Source organism: Lichenostomus cassidix, chromosome 2, assembly GCF_008360975.1.
Source record: "Lichenostomus cassidix isolate B80296 chromosome 2, HeHo_3.0, whole genome shotgun sequence".
NCBI classification, from domain to species: Eukaryota; Metazoa; Chordata; class Aves; order Passeriformes; family Meliphagidae; genus Lichenostomus; species Lichenostomus cassidix.
Window position 1 is genome coordinate 80,254,545 of NC_139482.1, and position 18,462 is coordinate 80,273,006.

The following is an 18,462-nucleotide window of genomic DNA, read 5'->3' on the forward strand; positions in this document are numbered from 1 at the left end:
ATTGGTCCAGGAAAGATACTGCAATCTAAGCATGTGATTTGATGCTACTTAAAGCTTTGTGATACTGTTATGTATTTTCTTTATCTACATAACCCCCACACCCACCCCCAAACATTACTGCAAAAAAACTCTATCTACATATAGAATTAACACAGATTTGATTTGGTGGCTCTTGTTTGACTGTGTTCTTGCAAAGAAATCTGGTAACTTTTCCTTGCCTGTTTAATAGCACATGTATTTCCCTGCCACTCAGGCAATAAATGGTACATGATAAACCACTTCCTCAATATTATTCCCATAAAAATTCACAGTGACCAATTCGGAGAGAATTTTTTTTTTGGTTGGGTTTGGTTTTTTAAAAGTAATTGTGCAATATAAAATTCATACTACAATTTTCAACAACTTTGGTAACTTACAGAAAAAAGATTTCACGCCCTAACTAAGGATCAGGTCAGGATGTTGCTTACACAACAGCACAGCTTTGTGCTGTGCAAGCACATCAGTTAAGGTTCATCCCTTTTCTTGAGATCCTGAAAAATTCTAATATTGATAAGAAATTGGCTACAATTAAAGTTGTGAACCTATCTAATTTTTCTTGGTACCTTTAAATGCTTCCATCACCTAACCTTAGTAAATTTTTACTGTTTCAATTCATGAAATCCTGATCCCAAAGCCAACACCCACCTACCCCCTTCAACCAAACAGAAAAATCCAGCTGAGCCTCAACAAGTACATCTGAATTCTCAGAAGAGGAAATATTTTCTTGAATTAACAGCAATTGTACAATATTACAAACTCTGACACATGAAAAACAATCAGGCAATAGAAAAATGTACAACAGCTTTGGTGTTATACAAAATAATAAAAAAGACTGGACAGCAAGATACATAGTTCATTATGTTCTCACCACAGCAACTTCATTGCTGACTGTAAGACAGTTATTTACTTTTGATTTTCTCTACGTGGCCTTTCCACTCATGAAAAATCATACTGTATTACTACAATAAGAACTGTTATGAACACCATAAAGTAAGCTCCAAATTTTATAAAAACATCTTGCCTCTTCACACTATTGCTTTGTGGCACATTGTCAACAGAACAGCAGTCCAAAATAAAGTGACAACTAGATTTAATAAATTAATATACTTTTTTAAGATGTACAATGCACATTCTTTTTAATCCAAGGTTTAGGGTGTCAGGACACTTCTATATACACATATACAGACCTCAGACAGCATTTATAACATCAGAAAATGCAGATAAGAAAGAGCCTTAACTGCTATCTGGATGCTACCAAGAGAAGCCAAAACACTGCTGAGAGTATTATTGGGAGAGATATCCAAAGACAAGAAGAGTCTATGAAAAAAGGACATGTAAAGGCAAAGGGAAGGTCAAGATGTTTAATATGACCATCTATTCTTGTGAAGACTGAGGTGGAGTTGTTGATGTGCCTGGTTTACCAGACTTCCGTTCATAATTCACAAGTCGTTGTCCAACAAGGTACCTGGGATTACAGTAAAACCAGAAATTAGTACAAGGTGATACTCTGTTTTGTAACACAAATCCACTCTTATCTCCTTTGCTGACAAAGGAGCCTTTTCATTTCAATGAAAAGTTATTCTACAAATGATCCCTCCCCTACTTAATGGTTGTCAATCACCCTTATTTTTTTTCTCAACATTCAGGCATCTTGTAATGAATACAGGCATCAGAGGTTTGTATTTACAGCCTTAACTTTGGTATTTAAACAATTCAGACATATATGGACTGAATGAAAATATGAAATATAAAGAGTGTGTTTGCAATATTTGTATACCCAGCCCTTTCTAAGAGCATCTTTACAGTGTCTCTCTGAGCCTATCCCATTTGGAACATCTGGAACAACAACTCAAATATGAAACTACATTAAAGTGATGGAGGTTTTAAGTTCAAAAAAGACCCTGTCACAATGCAGAACATGCACTGGGTAAAGCTAAGAGAGACTCAGCTCCTACAGCCAATGAAAAACACTCTGGTTGAAAAAAGTAAATATTGTAAAGGAAGAACCTTAGCTGCAGTTTAATCTTTCTTAAAGGGAAAGGAAATATCCTGATGCTACTCCATGGAAAGCTTAAGAGGTGCAAGATTCCTTTAGTTAAGTTCTGTTTCAAAATCACACTATCTCATCAGCTTAGCAGTTTTCATACCTTTCACATTATTCCTTACTCTCTCTCTGTCACTGAGTCATACTTCTTGTCACCTAAATTCCTTTCCATGCTTCCTATTTGCATGCTGGTTCTACACATACAAGAACCCTACACAGCCATGAATTGTTCCACTAAGATCTGGCATTTCCTTAAATTTTTCACCACCGCTCCTTTTCTCATGGTACCATAACCAACAACCATCACATATCCTTTGTATATTTTAGAAGGTCACAAAAGCTTGTATATGCTTTTAAAATTTGTTACATGAAAGATTTAATTAAGCATATTTCCAAAGGACGAATCTCTATTGCCTGACATAAATATGTGTGCTTACTTCCTGAAATGAGACAATTAGGTTATACAAGCTTCTTGTTTACAAGGATGTTCCAACATTTAATAAGCTCATTTAATACCAAACTAGTTTTCACTTAGATATATATTCATGCTTTGTATACCATTTACATATCTTTTTTACACAAGAAGGCAATTTGTTACATTAATGCAAGTTGCAATTTGATCCACTTTCTGCCTGAAAGCTATTAACAATTAGCTCTATACACATTTGTAAATACAAATACTAGCTATACATAGTACAGGAGGCCAAATATTACAGAACATGCTGTGAAGGCAGGTGGGGAAACAGGATACAAATCAGCTGATCAAATAAAAGGTGCTAAAATACAAGTTGATCTGCTCAGAGTTTAATTTTAGTTACAACTCTCTTAATATTGCTAGATGCTATTAATTGCACCTTTACACCAAAAATGTATCAGTCACTTCTTAACATTTAAGATTCAAAGAAGTCTATATTACGTTTGATTCCTTTTGTAGTTATTGAAAAGCAAAATTCTTATAGGACAACTCAGGACATGAACACAACAAACTCATTTATTCTTTTTCAATACAAAAGAAGCCTAGGAAGATTAGCTTCTTAATAACCAATAAAAAAATAAAAAAATAAAATAATAACCAATAAAAAAAGGTAATTAGAGTAATAAAAAAAATGTAGTAACACACACAAAAAAGTTAAACTAAGCAAGATAATCAGAAAATAATAGGAAAATTATTATTTTTATCAGGCATCTGAGTAATGCAGAGTAATAATTGCTGAAAACATCAGAAAACCAGACAAAATTTGGTAAGGACAAACTATCAAATCAAGTGAACATTCATTAAGAGGTTAATTGGACTAATGAGTAGGAAGAGTAAGAAAAACGGCTATGTAGAAAAGGTTGAAGAAATGGTTTTATAGGCAGCAGCCTGAGACTTGATTTTAACTTCCAGATATGCTGTAATTCATGACATTCATTTGTCCTTCAAGACTACAGAGGAGACAAATAGACAGTCAGCTTCATTTGTGTGTTCATGTTAGACTTCATGTTAGACTTAGTATTAGTCTAACATGTTCATGTTAGACTTAGTATTTATAAAGTGAAGACTTTATAAAGTCTTCACTTTATAAATACAATTTATTCCTGTGTTTATCTACCTGAACCACAGATAACACATCTGCCAAGAACAGTTTATGTCTGTCATAAAGAGTCATTTGTCTAGAAAACTTCTTAAAGTCCCATTTAGTCCTAAGTATCTACAACACCTGAATCAACCTGAAGCTACCATAATATAACGTGGAAAAATTTTTAAAAACCCCACTATATACTCACTTGTCATTTTTAATATGTTCATAAAGGCGCTTGAACTGGCGGACTTGGAAGGACAGAATTCCCATCAAAACCACCACCATAAGCAGAAAAGGATAAATCCGTCGCTGAACTAGGTTTTGCATTTCAGCAGTAACTCCTACAAAACAAGACAAAACCCTTATATATCCTAATGCTGTTGAACTAACTCGTATTTCTGCTTCTCTACTTGCTTCCATACTTTTTGTTATACTGTAACTTCAGTAGAATGGCTGTGAAATAAATCACACATCCATTTACATCAGAGATCCAACATGACAGCTGCTGTTCTTTTTAATCTGAAGCACTAAAAGCGGGAAGTTTTCCATTAACAGAATGAAAATCCACAGTAGAAAATAAAAAGGGCTTATCAGTTCTTTTTGCCTATTAGCTTCTGTATATCTGCTTACTGACTTGTACCACAAAAGTCAATGCAATAAAAGTCTGCATTTAAGTGAGAGATTGAAAAATAAAATGGGACTTCTTGAACATGCTGTTAACATCAAAACTAATTAGTAAAAGACAAGTGTTGATGAAAAAGCTCTGATGAAAATCTTCCCTGGTTCTAATCAAATTAGTTACCTCAGTTATGAGGAGATAGGAAAGTCTGAAAAAAGCCTCTATATTTAAAATTTACATTTTATTCTAATACTATTAAAACCTCAAAACAAAGCCATGATTTTCACTTGTTCTAAGCTTTGTTTAGAACCTGACAAGTCAGAAAAAGATGGCTTCAGCTCAGTGTAGCTCCTAGAGGGACTAAAATCAAAGGTTGATTGTCCAAAGAAAAAATGAATTAATCATTCCTTTCCCAAACTAGCTAGATACCTACACTGCACAGAGGAGAGATCACTGTCTGCCCCCCTCTTCCCCTCATAAGGGGAAAAGAAGGAGCAGACACTGATCTGTTCTCTGTAGTGACCAGTGACCAGACCTGAGGAACAGCCTCAAGTTGTGTGGAGGAGGTTTAGGGTGGATGTTTAAAAGGTTCTTCACTCAGAGGGTGGTTGGGCACTGGAACAGGCTCCCCAGGAAAGTGGTCACAGCTCCAAGCCTGACAGATTTCGAGAAGCATTTGTACAATATTCATGGGAACACGGTGTGACTCTTTGAAGTCTTTAAACATTTACATTTTTTGGCAGAAGAGGTGTTGTTTGTTGGGCTGGGTTTTTTTTTTTTTTTTTTTTTTTTTTAAATAAACTAGAGCTTGAAGTTTTATTTCCACAAATACATTTACACTGCTGTAAACCATCAGATGATAAGCAGGTATTCTGAATGCATACTTACCCAGTAACGGTACAACACCAGAAGCTATGATGTATGGTACACACAGGGAAAGTAAGAGGACAGAGATTACGGGTGCTGCCAGTTTACGGATGATGAAGTGTAAGTCAATGTTACGAATCCCATTTGCATATACCTAAAATGGAACAAGTTAGAAACAGAACAGATAAATCAAGAAAGCCTTGCTTTGCAGTTACAGTAAAAATTAAAGGTTTTACACAATTCTGATGAAAGAAAATGGGTGTTCCCATGGCCACAGTTGGAGAAAGAAAAACTCTCTACCAATTTGCACCATGAGGGTTCCAGGAAATCATTTAAACAATGCCCAAGAGACCAACTTAATCTGGAATAGAGTTGTGAAATGCAAGAGACCTTCTGAAAGATCATTTAATAGAGCTGTGGACAGTGGTTTTATGGATGACCTGGGATCACTTTGTGCTGTTAACTTACTGGAAGAGAATCCTGTATATGCTAACAGAATAAATTACTATATTTGGTAATGGACAGAAAATAGGATCTTATTTTGTACTTGGTGGGACAGACCAGAGCCTCTGCACATAGAATCTGTGCCTGAAAAAAAGGCCTCCACAATTCTTAAGCTTCTGCAGTTACTACCAGAAGCTGAGCTCAAAATATAACCAGATTAAGCAGGGGAAAAGACCAGTTTTGAATGGCTACCACCTACAGCTAAACAATGGCCTCTGTCCCACAGCCTGGATGGCTCAGGAGAGTATGTAAACAGGCCATGGAGAGTATTCAAAATGGAAGAGGGAGCTGTGGTATGCATCAAAAGGTACTGCCAGAACTAAGACTATATTTCTGCAGTGTCACAGCTAAAATGATTTCATAACTGGGACTATGTGCTGGACTTACTCAGGAGAGGCACCTTGTGTACACAGGTCAGGACATGCACCACAGGCATCACATACAGTGCGAGGCTGAAAAATTACCTTCTGACAAACCACTAAGGTATTTCATCAGGATGACAAGCATGGAATTTAAAGGGTAGAACCAAGAAAAAAATACTTCTGACAAAGAAAACAACAGGCCATATGACTGAACTGCTCAGAGAAACTCTTCTATGTTGCTTAATAATCAAAGGGGAATGGTGTCGCTGTTGAGCAGCTAGCAGAGAGGAGAATCTAGTTCTCAGTGGCAAGAAGGAAAAGGCCTTTATTGTTTTGATTTCATCATATATATAGAGTTTTTAAAAGCCACCCAGATTGGTCAGTCAAAAACCTCCCCCTAGGCCTGATTGGCCAGGTCTGCACCGTCCAAGTCTTAGGACACTGTTTTTAATAACATCCAAACCTTATCTTTATTTATAAAACACAAAAGGATTTCTCATGGGAAAGACCTGTGCTACCCACAGAATGGAAATGGTGTCTTTCATCTTTACTAACATATGAATGGGGTAATCCCTACAGCTGCAGAGAAGGCAAAATTCTATGGTCTTGAGTTGTGGATATAAATATTGTCGAGTATTAGGACAAGTATTTGAACACATGGACTTTATCTACAGAAATAATCATGTTTCTTTCTCACTTTATTACAAACCTGATAAAAATTCATATATGTATATACAGCATTTTCTTGAATTCAGATTTCTGAATTTGTTTTTGTTTTACTGTTAAGCATACCTTGATGGATTAGGCGATAAAATTTAAAAGGTTTCTACAAGACTAGTTGGGTTTTACTCAATTACTCCATTACTGCAAGAGTAACACTATTGTCTGACACACATTTAAAACCATTGAAAACGTATTATACAGATAATTTACATGGACAATTTTCCCCTACCTGTTCAATAACAGTTTTCAGCCACCACTGGGGACCCATCAGTGTTATGGCAGCAATTATTTTGGCATGTAGAACTCCAAGGGCCCAGTCCTAATTTTGTAAAAATGAAGTGTTAGCATTAACGTATCTTTAAAAAGTTAGACAACCAAAAGTTTAAGAGCTACATGTTAGTATTACTTATAAGTGAAAAGGTAAGTACTTTTTCATTTACTTGGGACATTGCTTCAAAGACGTGACATCATCTGCAAATTCCTATGAAAAAGAGGATGCTCTCAAGCTTAACTGACATCTGTAAAATCAGCTCCCTGGAACCAGGAAAATCACTACTACTGTTAAACCAAAGGCAAAAAATAAAAGCATTAGACTTACTTAAAGCAACTGACTAACATTCTGTTACAACTAATTAGCACTGGTAACATTTACATAAAAGTAAGTTAATTTCCTTCCTTTATAAAAGAATAGAAAAAGATACAAAGTGTTCACACACATCAGAAAACAAGTTCTGTTTGTTCTTTTGAAGTTTAATTATTCCCAGAACCCTACCTGATGTGAGAAAAGCTTAAAGCAATGCTCTTCACAAAAAAAAGTAATATTATTCAGAGGAAAATTTATGTTTTAACATAAACTAAAATTATTATGGCATGGAATTAAGACAATATACTGGCATCTAGTGAACTCTTCACATCATAAGTCCAGCCTTTCTGGATTACAGATATTTTTAAGAGATTTTCAATAAAACTCACAAAAAAGAGAATGCAAAATATAGGCTGATAAGGCAGAATTAACAGCTACAGAACAGGTAAGACATGGGACATCATAGACCAATTAACTTTCCTTAACTTCTGGGGAAATACATTTTCTTTAACCAATTATTTAAGAAGACAACTTTTGTTAATGTCAATTCTATATTTTTTTTTAAATTGTTACAAAAAAAAAGTAAGTGTTAAAGTTGATTCATGTTTAAGGATGTAACCTTTATACAACTCTCTTCTCTTTTGTGAAAGATGGAAATTTCTCTTGATTTTTATGGCTCCTTGTTGATTTAAAACAAGTCTCAACTCCCACTTATCCTATATTTTGAAGAAGTTCTGCCACTTAAAAAGAAAGCTTTTCAGTTTACTTCTTTTAAAATTTTTAATGAACTAATATGCAAAAGTAAAGAATTTTTATAATCTATATCATTACAAATTCTTTCCAAAACTGGAAAAAACTATCATCTACCACTGTAATTATACGATGTCCTGCTTTCCTGGTCATCCACTCAGCTCAAAAATACGCTTGGATTTTAAAATAATGGAATTAAATTAGTAGTCAAATTCTTCTTTGCATTATGGCTTTCAAGCATTTGGATACTGAACATAAATGAAAACGTGTCTGTGGGCAGCTTTGAAAGTCACTGTCCCTGAACACTTCCTTGTTAATTAGTGATGGCATTCTAGATGGTTTGAGTTAAGGTTCCCTCAGTTGGGTTTGAGTTATGACTTCTTTAATAATTCAGCCTAGGTGATGGGAGCATTTGGCATTCAGCCCATTGTATCTTCTTTTCTTCTACCAACTTGCAGGACAGAAATTTGCACACAGCCTGTGAGACTTGACTGAAGAATAAGAAAACACAACTACCTCAAAATTTTGATTTGACAACTCAGCCCAAAATCAGCACGATCCTGATATCAGCTTATCATAATTCCATTCATAATGTGCTTCATCACTGAATTAAAACTTTACAAGGAAACAAAAAAGTTACCTAAACCTCTTGCTGCACAACTGTATGCAGAAAGCTTTCCAAAACAATCAGAGTATGTACATATGTACATACATACATACAGTTTAATTAACCTCTTACATAATTTTACAATTATGCAACCAAAAAGTAGCTGATCACTGCAATGCATCCTAGCTTTTCATAGTTTAAATTCCTTAGCATATCCTTTTGGTTCAAATAATCCTCTCATCCAGACTGGCTGCCTTTTCTCTGCCACACACAAATATACTTGCGGAAAATGCTCTGAAGCACTGAATCCACAGAAACAAGGCAGCCCATACTCCTTACATCAACAGCAGCAAAAGAATGGGAGCAACTGACCTGCCAAGGATAAAAGAGAGGTGTTTGATCCAAAGGAACTCTCAAAGGTGCAACGATGACCAGTTCAAACAGAAGACCAAGCAAAAGTGGAACCACACCAGCTAGCAGGATAGCCACTATCAATGTCTTCATTATCTAAAAAAAAAAAACAAACCCAAGACATTTAATTAATATGTTTACCAGAGGATTCTTTATTTCAACTTAAAAATGTAATTTAACTTACATAAACACATCACTCTGGTGAAAAAGCCCTAAACCTACATAGACCTCTATTTCACACATACCTAGAAATAACTTTTACTCCATACATAGTTTTGCAATGCAAGTTTTCAAGATTGGGTCTTATTTTATGCCCCTCCAGAAAAAACCATGACTATGCCTACTCTTATTCATATGGTTCTAAACCATAAAATCACCATTGACTGTTATCAATATGGAATACTATTCAATGCCACATCATTATATTGCATATTCTCATATGTTGGGAAATCGAAGAATTTTTCCAAAACTGTCAATTTTTCTCCAGAGCAAAACAAACCTTAAACAGTCATTATGGAATATTTGACTTAAAAATGAAAGATTCAGAATACCATGTTCAAATCTTTATTTATTTTAGAATTCTCTTAATTTAAATGCATCAGAGAAAACTACCCTGACTTACTTAATGTGATAAGGAGAAGAGACAAAGTAGAGCATTATGTTTTAGCTCTGATTTTTCAAAGAAGCTAAGATCTCCTAAATCAAAATGATGGATGAGGTATTTGGGAAACATGGTAGTACATGAAGAGCAGTGTAACAGTTCAATAAGCACATTAAAATGCCCATAACAAGATACCATTTATGCTATGGATGTTGAAAGGAACTATACTTCAGCAATAAATCTACTATAGAAATCCTCAAAATCAAAACTAAGATAAAAAGGTGGGGTATAAATTTGCTTTCATGCTGAGAATCTGAACTCCTCATAATTAATATTTTTGAAGAAAATATCTTTTATTTGAACACCACAAGTTCAACAACTGATAAATATCTTTCTGAAAATATGTATCAAGCTACTTTGTAGAGACATGGTCATCATCACCTACCAGCTTTATCAGGTTTTTTTCATTTGATAATTTCACGTTACTAAACCAGTAAATAGTTAAGCTTCCAGGTTTATGTGAAAAGGTAAATGTCTTTGAGAACACATAACACATGGCATAATAATCCAATATATTTGCCTTTAAAGGAAGCAGAAAATCATACATGTATATATAAACATATATACACACAAACTTATTTACACTGATTGCCTTCCAAGAACAATGAGCCTATGCAATGGGAATGTAAGCTGCAAAAGATTCAAAATTATCTGAAAAGGCAAATGTAGTCTACATCACAGAAAAAAGCCTGCAAGCTAAAAATGAAACAAGTTCCATTAGCTAATTTTTGGTAATTCAGTAGAAATTTTTCTCAAGACTCACCATGAGAGACCATTCTTTGACCTTCTGAAAAATTACTCTCCGACCCTGTGGCATCCAGGCAACCAGCACTGTCACTGCTCGGATAGTCAGCCAACAGACATAAAGACCACAGGCAGCTGTGTACAGCTCATGGATTTTGGCAGTCCCCGTCCAAAATGACATTAACCACCGGCCAGCAAACACTGAAAACACAAGCACTGTTAAATACAGTAATGTTTTTGGATGTATTAGGGAAGGATGCCTATTAAAAAAATACTTATCAAATTTATGTGAAATATCAGTGCACAATTACTCATCATAAAACAGTTATTTTGGTACTATACCCATAATGCATAAATGTGTGAAGTGCTATGCTAATAGCTTCAGAAATTATACCATAGACACACATAGAAATCCCTTTCCACCTAAAATTAATTATGACAGCAATGTGACCTGAACTACAGCAAAACAAAGCACTGAATGCTGCCCTGTTCAGAGCCTGAACACTGATCTTCAGAACTGCAATGGCGATAATGCATTAGTGCATAAGCTTGAACTTAAATTGTATGAGCTATCTTTGGGTTGTTTCACTGCCTCATGTAATTTTTAACACTTACTGAGGGGGCTTCTGAAGCTCTCTGAAAAAAATGGGAGACTCATTTGCTATGGTTCATTTCTTAATAGTGTTTTCATTCCCTAATATTACAGTGGAATTATTTTATGTACTACTTAAACAATCACGCAATTTATAACTTTGATTTCAACACATTATTGACTTCAGGATTATTTATACAAGAAGGTATAAATTACATAGTATTACAGCAGATTATGAAATTTAAGCGGGTTGACATGGCTTCATTTATTTCAAGTTATTAAAAAAAATACCAAGTGTTTTGATTTGAAGTACTCATTCAGACATTTTGAAGTGATATACATGCCACTTCACAAAATCTCCTAGTGACCTGTCAAGATCACAGAATCATAGAATATCTCAAGTTGGAAGGAACCCCTAAGGATCATTGAGTCCAACTCCCTCCTCCTCACAGGACTCAATAATATTTAATTATTGAGACCTTCAGAATATTTAATTCAAGAAAATACTGCAGAAGACCTGGAAATAATCTACATATTTCCCTTCTCTAAACAGTAAAATAGGTACAAGAATTTCAATTCTTTTTTTCTCTCAATACTGCTGAGATTGTCTCAGCACCTGAAGCCCTGTCCTTAAAGGAAAATTACAACAAAAATGGAATAGCAATCTCTATCATTTAGATTTTTAGATTATTACAACTTTATGACAAGCCATTTAAAATGAGACAATTTTCCATGTTTATGCCTTTTAACTTTAAACAATGGTTTCAAAATATCTGCCATGACTGGGCATGGCAACATACTGAGTTGTTACCATAATACACTCACCTGGTAAGGTAAGGCAGATAAGACTAGCAATCAGTAATGTTATGCACATGAAAACAATCAAAAGAAATATCTGAAAAAGGAAAAAAAAAAAGAGTGGAAGCTTATAAGAAAGTTATTTAATCAAACCCCAAGAAACCCCAGCATAAAAAATGAAATCATCCTAGAAAGGCAGCTAAACTAGGATGCTCAAATACTAACTGATGTTTCACTGTATAAATAAATCAGCAATAAAAAACCTAACCACAGTACATGCAGAACACCTGCAGTGCTGTTTCTAAGACTTTGCATCAGCTGTTGCAACAGTAAAAAATAGCATTTGAATGCAGAATGACTGAAGTTTTTTGTTATGCCACATTAAAAAGATCATCCTTTAATTTCTGCACTGACCAGCATGACTCTCAAATAATCCTGAAAGGTTTCTAGCTCTTTATGCCCCATGAGCAACACAGTGGTTTTATAAGGAAAACCTTGCTGACAAAGTTCTTCCAGATGTCCTCCAGTTTCTGTGCCCAGAAGCTGACAGTGAAGCTGGTTGCTCCTCAGTGAGGTTTATATCTTACCAGAAAATTACCATGTACTTGATTCCTTTAAATATGTCTCAAGAGCACCATGTTCTATGAAGCTCTGCTTCACTAATCATCAAAGCCACACAACAAGCAAGCTCACTATGGGAAAGCTATCACCTTGTCCTAACAGACTACTGAAAATTAAATCTGGAACACACATTTTCCTTGACGAGACTTTTGGGTATAAAGGAAGGAACCTTCAGAAGCAATACCACAGTGACCTAATATTAGCCATTACTTCCATTCTTAGGTATACCTGAAACCACAGTAAGTGAGCTGAGGTGAAGTTTATATTTAACTCAGAGTTTTGGTAACAACAAAACAGTTATCTAGTTTAAGCTGTACACTAGTCTAGAAATACAAATATTTGCCAACAAAATTTCCTTACTAATTTTAGGGATTTAGAACTTTCAAGTATCATATAATGCCTTTTGATTTTTAAATACAGATGCAGAAGCAATAGAAGTTCTCTGTTTACTTTCTTAATAAAGCAAAATAGTTTAAAATAGACTTTGGCTACAGACTAAGTGTGCCCCCTTGAAAGCCATGCCTTGTTAGAGGCACACCTGAACTATCTGTTTGAGAGGGGCTTACTATCTTTCTCTCCGTTACTAACTGTGAAGAAAACTACGTCAATTGACAGATAATACTCAACATATATGAGGTCTATAAATAAAATTGTAATTGAAGGTCTTAAGTTACAAGTTGAAAAAAGGCATGTGAGAACAAGTGCAGATCTATGTTTTAGAAAGCTGCAAACCATACAAAACAGGACCCACCACTTGACTTCTGATAACATGGGCCAAATCTTTATTAGAAAAAAATATTTTTTTCAAATGTCTTTTTCTTTTCTCTTAATGTGTTAGACATACATACCCTGAGTGGGAATTTTAAAGGCCTGCGATAAGGCTGGAAACCCACAGGTCCTCCTTGTTGAAGTATGGCTTGATGGGCTGCATGGAGACCTTCTCCCACAACTGGAATGGCATTATTATTGCGAGCATGCTGGTTGTTAGGTTGCTGATTTGCATTGTTTTCATTCTCTTCCTGATCACCAAGTAGGTAAGAATGAAGATCCCTGTAATAATCAAAATTTCAGCTTTGTTCTGTCTGATATGAATGAGAAATTCACAGAAATATAGGCCTACTCAGAATGCATACACGTTGTACAAAACTAATACAGGAGTACTGGCAGAACCTTGATAAAGTAGCATAAGCCTGTTTTGATAACATACTCCATGTCATCATAGACACAGCTTAGAAGAAAAATGCTGATGTGGATGCAGCTGGAATACAGTCACAAGAAAACATCACTTACCTGTTGGACTGCTTTAAAAGCACTACCTGGTATTAAAGTTGCTGTGCACGTGAAAGGAAAATTGCATGGATGTTTCAGTCCATGTAAGCACACAGCTCCACTGACAACTTTTATGTTACCATCACTAAGCTCTTTGGGAGGGCTTCAAACCTAAACCATACAAGCACGGTGCTGCATTGCTAGGGATGTGCTGTCAGAAGTACAGAGGTGGGCAGTCTTTCAAGAAGATTCTAAATTGCTCAAAACCTGTTCACAACTTTTTAAGAATATCAATCCTAGGAAAAAAATCAATCTACTTTAAAAATATTCTGCTGATGTTTCCCACATATATAAACTCTGAATCTGATTAAAAAACCCCAAACCCAATATGAACATTTAGAACTTAATTTCTCTCAGCTTTATCTGAGTAAGATGTATGCAGATATTCTATTAGCAATGAAAACTAATGAAAAAAATAATGAAAAAAAATTTTCCACCAGTTTGCTTTTTGAGAAAAACAAAGCAAAAGATTTTCATCTTTGCTAAACTAAAATTGCTGAAGAGGTTAATTCACAATTGTCCTAAAGAGCTGCAACAGTGGAGAAAGAAAAGCCATTTCTATCATCATCTCCAAAACTTTCTTGTTACATCATACTTAAACACAATCAATAGTTGGAAAATTAATTAAAAATTAATTCAAATTAATTAAAAACCTCTTCAAAGTGTGAGCTAAGAGAAGAGGGGGTGAAGAGAGTTTTGTTATGAGAAACTAAAATAAATAATTTGGAATACAGTGAAGAAAAAAGTCTTTCATCCATTCACTCAGTTTCTCAGACATAACTTGGCAAAGAATAAATCTGGATCCTAAGAGTGCAAGACTGACCAAAACATGGTGGGAGAATGCCAGTATAATTTGAAGTTAAACTGAGAGCTGTACAGAAACAAAATCAACCTTTTTTTTTTTTTACTAATTTGGCAAAGAACAGATGAACTAAAAAATAATTTCAAGTGCTAGAACTCTGCCTGTCAGTACAATAATTTACTTTACCTGACAAAGATATGGTTTTATCCTTCTCTAGAGTCTGAACTTTTAACTTTAAAACCCCCAATTTTAAGTTGACCACTTCTTCAGCTCAATGTCCTAAATATTTTTTCTTTTTGTTTTGCCTTCTTATAGTAAGAAAGGCAAGAAGTGCACATGAATTTTATTTAGATGATTCATGGAAACACTCTGCTGACATTTATCTCTTTATTTTCATATAATAGGGAGTTAAGAAGATGTTAGTCATATTTTTACAGATTTTTTCACTAAGCAAATGCTGCAGTAGTGTACCACAATAATTACTTGTCAAAGGCTAGTCCAGAAGTAGGTACAACTACCGCTTAGAGGAAAGCAATCAACATAGAAGCTTCTCATTATGTATTTATCTGTAAAAGAGCTATTAAACCTGCTTGTTGGAATAACTTTCTCAAAAGCTGCTTTCATATTTAAAGGCCAAATTGGGCACAGTGGTTGTAGCTGATTTTGGATTTCTGTACTTACAGCAAGTATCCAGCAGTAACAGTCCATGCTCGTACAAGACCTTTCAACCACTGTCTCGTATGTCCTTGCTCTAGCAAAGCTGGAAGCACCACCTGAAGCAAAAGCAGCTCTAAGGAAAGTTCACTTACTGGAGCGTCGCTAGAAACAATGGGAAGAGCAGGAAGTCAAACACAAGGAACATTCTAATAGGAATGTTTTGCTCTGAATCCTATTAATGTCACCACAATACAAAAATACATTGGATGCCAAGAATGAAAATAGATTTTTGCAAACATTTTTCCCTATATACTACCCTGAGCAGAGGTTAGGTGTTCATACATATTTAGGCACTTTGGCATATAAGAAATTTAAGAAAAAGCACTGAGAAAGATTGTATCTGAGAATACAGTTTGCTCCTCTATTTGCTTCTATCACTACTGTTTCAATTATTATTCAGAAATAGAAAAAACTGCTATCATTAAAAGAATGCAGTTACACATATTGTTTTACTCTTGAAGCAATCATAATCAGGAATGAGTGTGTTAAAAAAAGCAAACATGAAAGGAACTTCACTATCAGAAAGTTGAAAAGGGACGTGTTTTGAGGGCATAAAGCCCCAAACAATTATCTTTACAGAAGTAATAAAAAAGGCTTTTTTTTAGTAACTTTTCATTTGTTACATTGTATGATGTAGCCACATCCTTTACCCTTTACTTCTCTTAGAACAATGAAGATTAGATTAATTGAAAACAAAATAAAAAATGGCACTTTAACACTCAGGGAGTACAAATACACTTTTTCCAGTTACAGAAACACAAAAAACCCCCCAACTTTTTAAAAATAAATGCTCACCTGTAGAGCATAACATTATATGGAAGAAAGTTAGGCAGGAGATACTTAATAATGCGTATAGGAAGCCACAGCATGAGCAGCACAATTGATCCAAAGACAATCTGCAATAAGAAAGTAAACAAGTTCGTCCAAATAGTAGAAACAACCACACCTAGTTTCCCATCCATCTCTCTGACATGTTCCCTGGATGTGGTGGGCTAGCCCTGGCTAACAGCTGAATACCTACCCAGCTGCTTGCTCATTTCCTTCTCCAGCTGAAGGACAAGGCAAAACAGAAGGCAGGCAAGACAGACAATGACAATTTAATAGAGAATGCAACAAGCACACAATTAAAACAATAGGAAGAATTCAGTCTCTACTTCCCATCAGCAGGCAGATGATCAGCAACTTCCTGGGAAGCCAGGAAAACAAACTCCATAACCATGAACATCCCCCTTCCTCCTTTCCCATAGCTTTTATTGCTGAGCATGACATCACATCCCTTTAGTCCCTTTGGCTTAGCTGTTCCACAGGAACACAGGTATACCTTCCTCCCAACCTGCAGCTTATTCCCTGGAGGTGAGGGACCAGGGCAGAGCAGCAAAGAGAAAATGGCAGGATGCTGCACAAGCATTGTCCAGTCATAGCCACAGGCCTGTGTTAGCAACACTGTTTCAGCTGCTAGCTCAAAGTGCAGAATGACATTTGCCACTATGAACAAAATCAATTCCATGCCAGGCAGACTGGTACACTACAATGCCCTTACCAAATAGGACTGCAGCTGAATAAGCACCTGAATAAGCCTGCTGACAGCTAGAGCAATGTCAGACACTTCTTTCTTCCCCTTTCCCCAACACCAGGATTACTTATTTTGTATTTCTCTCTTTTCTAAGTGGCTGACTTTTAAAGCAACTTGCTGAAGCGTCAAAAGACCTTTCAGTTCCTACTTCCTCACATTTCAAATTGACTGACAGACCACAATTTATTAAGGGAGATCAGGCACTTGAAGACAATGCACTTTTATGAATCTTGTTTCCTTAGGGAACCAGATGAAAAATTAAGTAAATTTTAAACACATTCTTGCATTTCATATAAATGCACCCCTAGAGACTAAAAACGTAAAAAAAAAATTGCGTTTAACTTTGTCAAATAGAAAAATCAAACCCCATTTTTCTTGAAATCTAATAATTTATGTTCTATGCAAGACATTTTAAAATACAGAGAAATAAACAGAGCTTGAAAGGTGTGATTTATTCTTTGAAATGCTAAGGTGTAAATATGGGTCCCATGTTCTAGCATGAGACTAGTGAAAGTTCTGAATTAATTAGCTGAGCAAATCAAAAGGTGAAGTTCAAGTAACTGCTCATTCCAACACAGTGTGACAACAGGAGACCACGAGTAACCAGCAGATCTTTGTTTCTATCTGAGCTACCTGCTGTACCATGAAGTTTCAGGCAGCTGAAAAATTACAATTATCTAAAGACAAAATGCTCTGAAAGGTGGAAAGGTCAGCTCTGTGCAGGTGCTGAAGGGCTCTCTAACAGAACTAGGACCTCTCTGAGCTTTCACTGCTCAAAGCACCTGAGGTGTAATAATACAGTACATCAAGGAATGTTTCTGGTGAGTCAGTTTACACAGCTGAGTGACCTTTATGTCAAAGACAGTCTGAGACCCTTCCTTGACTGCATGCTCAGCAAACCTCAGACAAACAAGCAAAGGGAAAAAACTCTCACTGTTTTCAGTATCTTACAATGATAATCTGGAAACAGACACCAGTGGCTAGATCAGCAGAATCCAATCCAAAATTTAGCTAGAGACTCTCCCCTGCTGCACTATTTTAGCTGAACTGGACACACAATGTATACTGCAACAACTGAGGTCATCATGGATGTTATATGATTTATAATATCCATACTAATAAACACTTGTTTTCTGAATACACAAACACTTTCTGTGATTTTGCATAAGATACTTGGTTCAGAAGAGACCTCTAGAGTACAACCAACTCCCCCCAAAACCCTGCTCTGAGCAGATCCAGATACATCAGGTTGCTCAGAACCCTATCCAGTTGAGTTTTCAGTATCGAAAGAAGCAGATTCTGTTGGCAACCTGTTCCAGTATCAGCTCACTTCCATAGTGATGTTTTTCTTTAAATACACAATACTGTATATGGGAGTCAGCATATGAAGCTTTCTTTCCAAATAAAGAAATCTTTGAGGTAAGTCCTTACCACTGATAAGATAAACCTCCTGAGATGTCTATAGATGGGCAAGTGTATCATTTCCTGAACAGGATTGAAGTCTGGATCATTCAAATTCCTGAGAAACCATAAGACACCAGGTCTCAACACCTG

At 35.6% G+C, this 18,462-nt stretch overlaps 1 protein-coding gene across 2 annotated transcripts in view; it reads right to left on the reverse strand.

Annotated features, from left to right (window-relative positions):
- Window positions 1-1,112: 1,112 nt before the first annotated feature.
- The window catches only part of MARCHF6 (membrane associated ring-CH-type finger 6), a 44,590-nt gene continuing 27,240 nt past the window's right edge, over window positions 1,113-18,462 (reverse strand). For both annotated transcript variants that reach the window (XM_085052141.1, XM_085052140.1), the window contains exons 16-26: window positions 18,340-18,459; window positions 16,131-16,231; window positions 15,300-15,437; window positions 13,336-13,537; window positions 11,894-11,963; window positions 10,496-10,677; window positions 9,033-9,167; window positions 6,950-7,039; window positions 5,153-5,285; window positions 3,851-3,986; window positions 1,113-1,504 (exon numbers count right to left, since the gene is read on the reverse strand). In XM_085052141.1, the coding sequence (XP_084908267.1) occupies window positions 1,414-1,504; window positions 3,851-3,986; window positions 5,153-5,285; window positions 6,950-7,039; window positions 9,033-9,167; window positions 10,496-10,677; window positions 11,894-11,963; window positions 13,336-13,537; window positions 15,300-15,437; window positions 16,131-16,231; window positions 18,340-18,459 (1,398 nt within the window). In that variant the 3' untranslated portion in view covers window positions 1,113-1,413. The remainder of the gene's footprint in view (window positions 1,505-3,850; window positions 3,987-5,152; window positions 5,286-6,949; window positions 7,040-9,032; window positions 9,168-10,495; window positions 10,678-11,893; window positions 11,964-13,335; window positions 13,538-15,299; window positions 15,438-16,130; window positions 16,232-18,339; window positions 18,460-18,462) is intronic.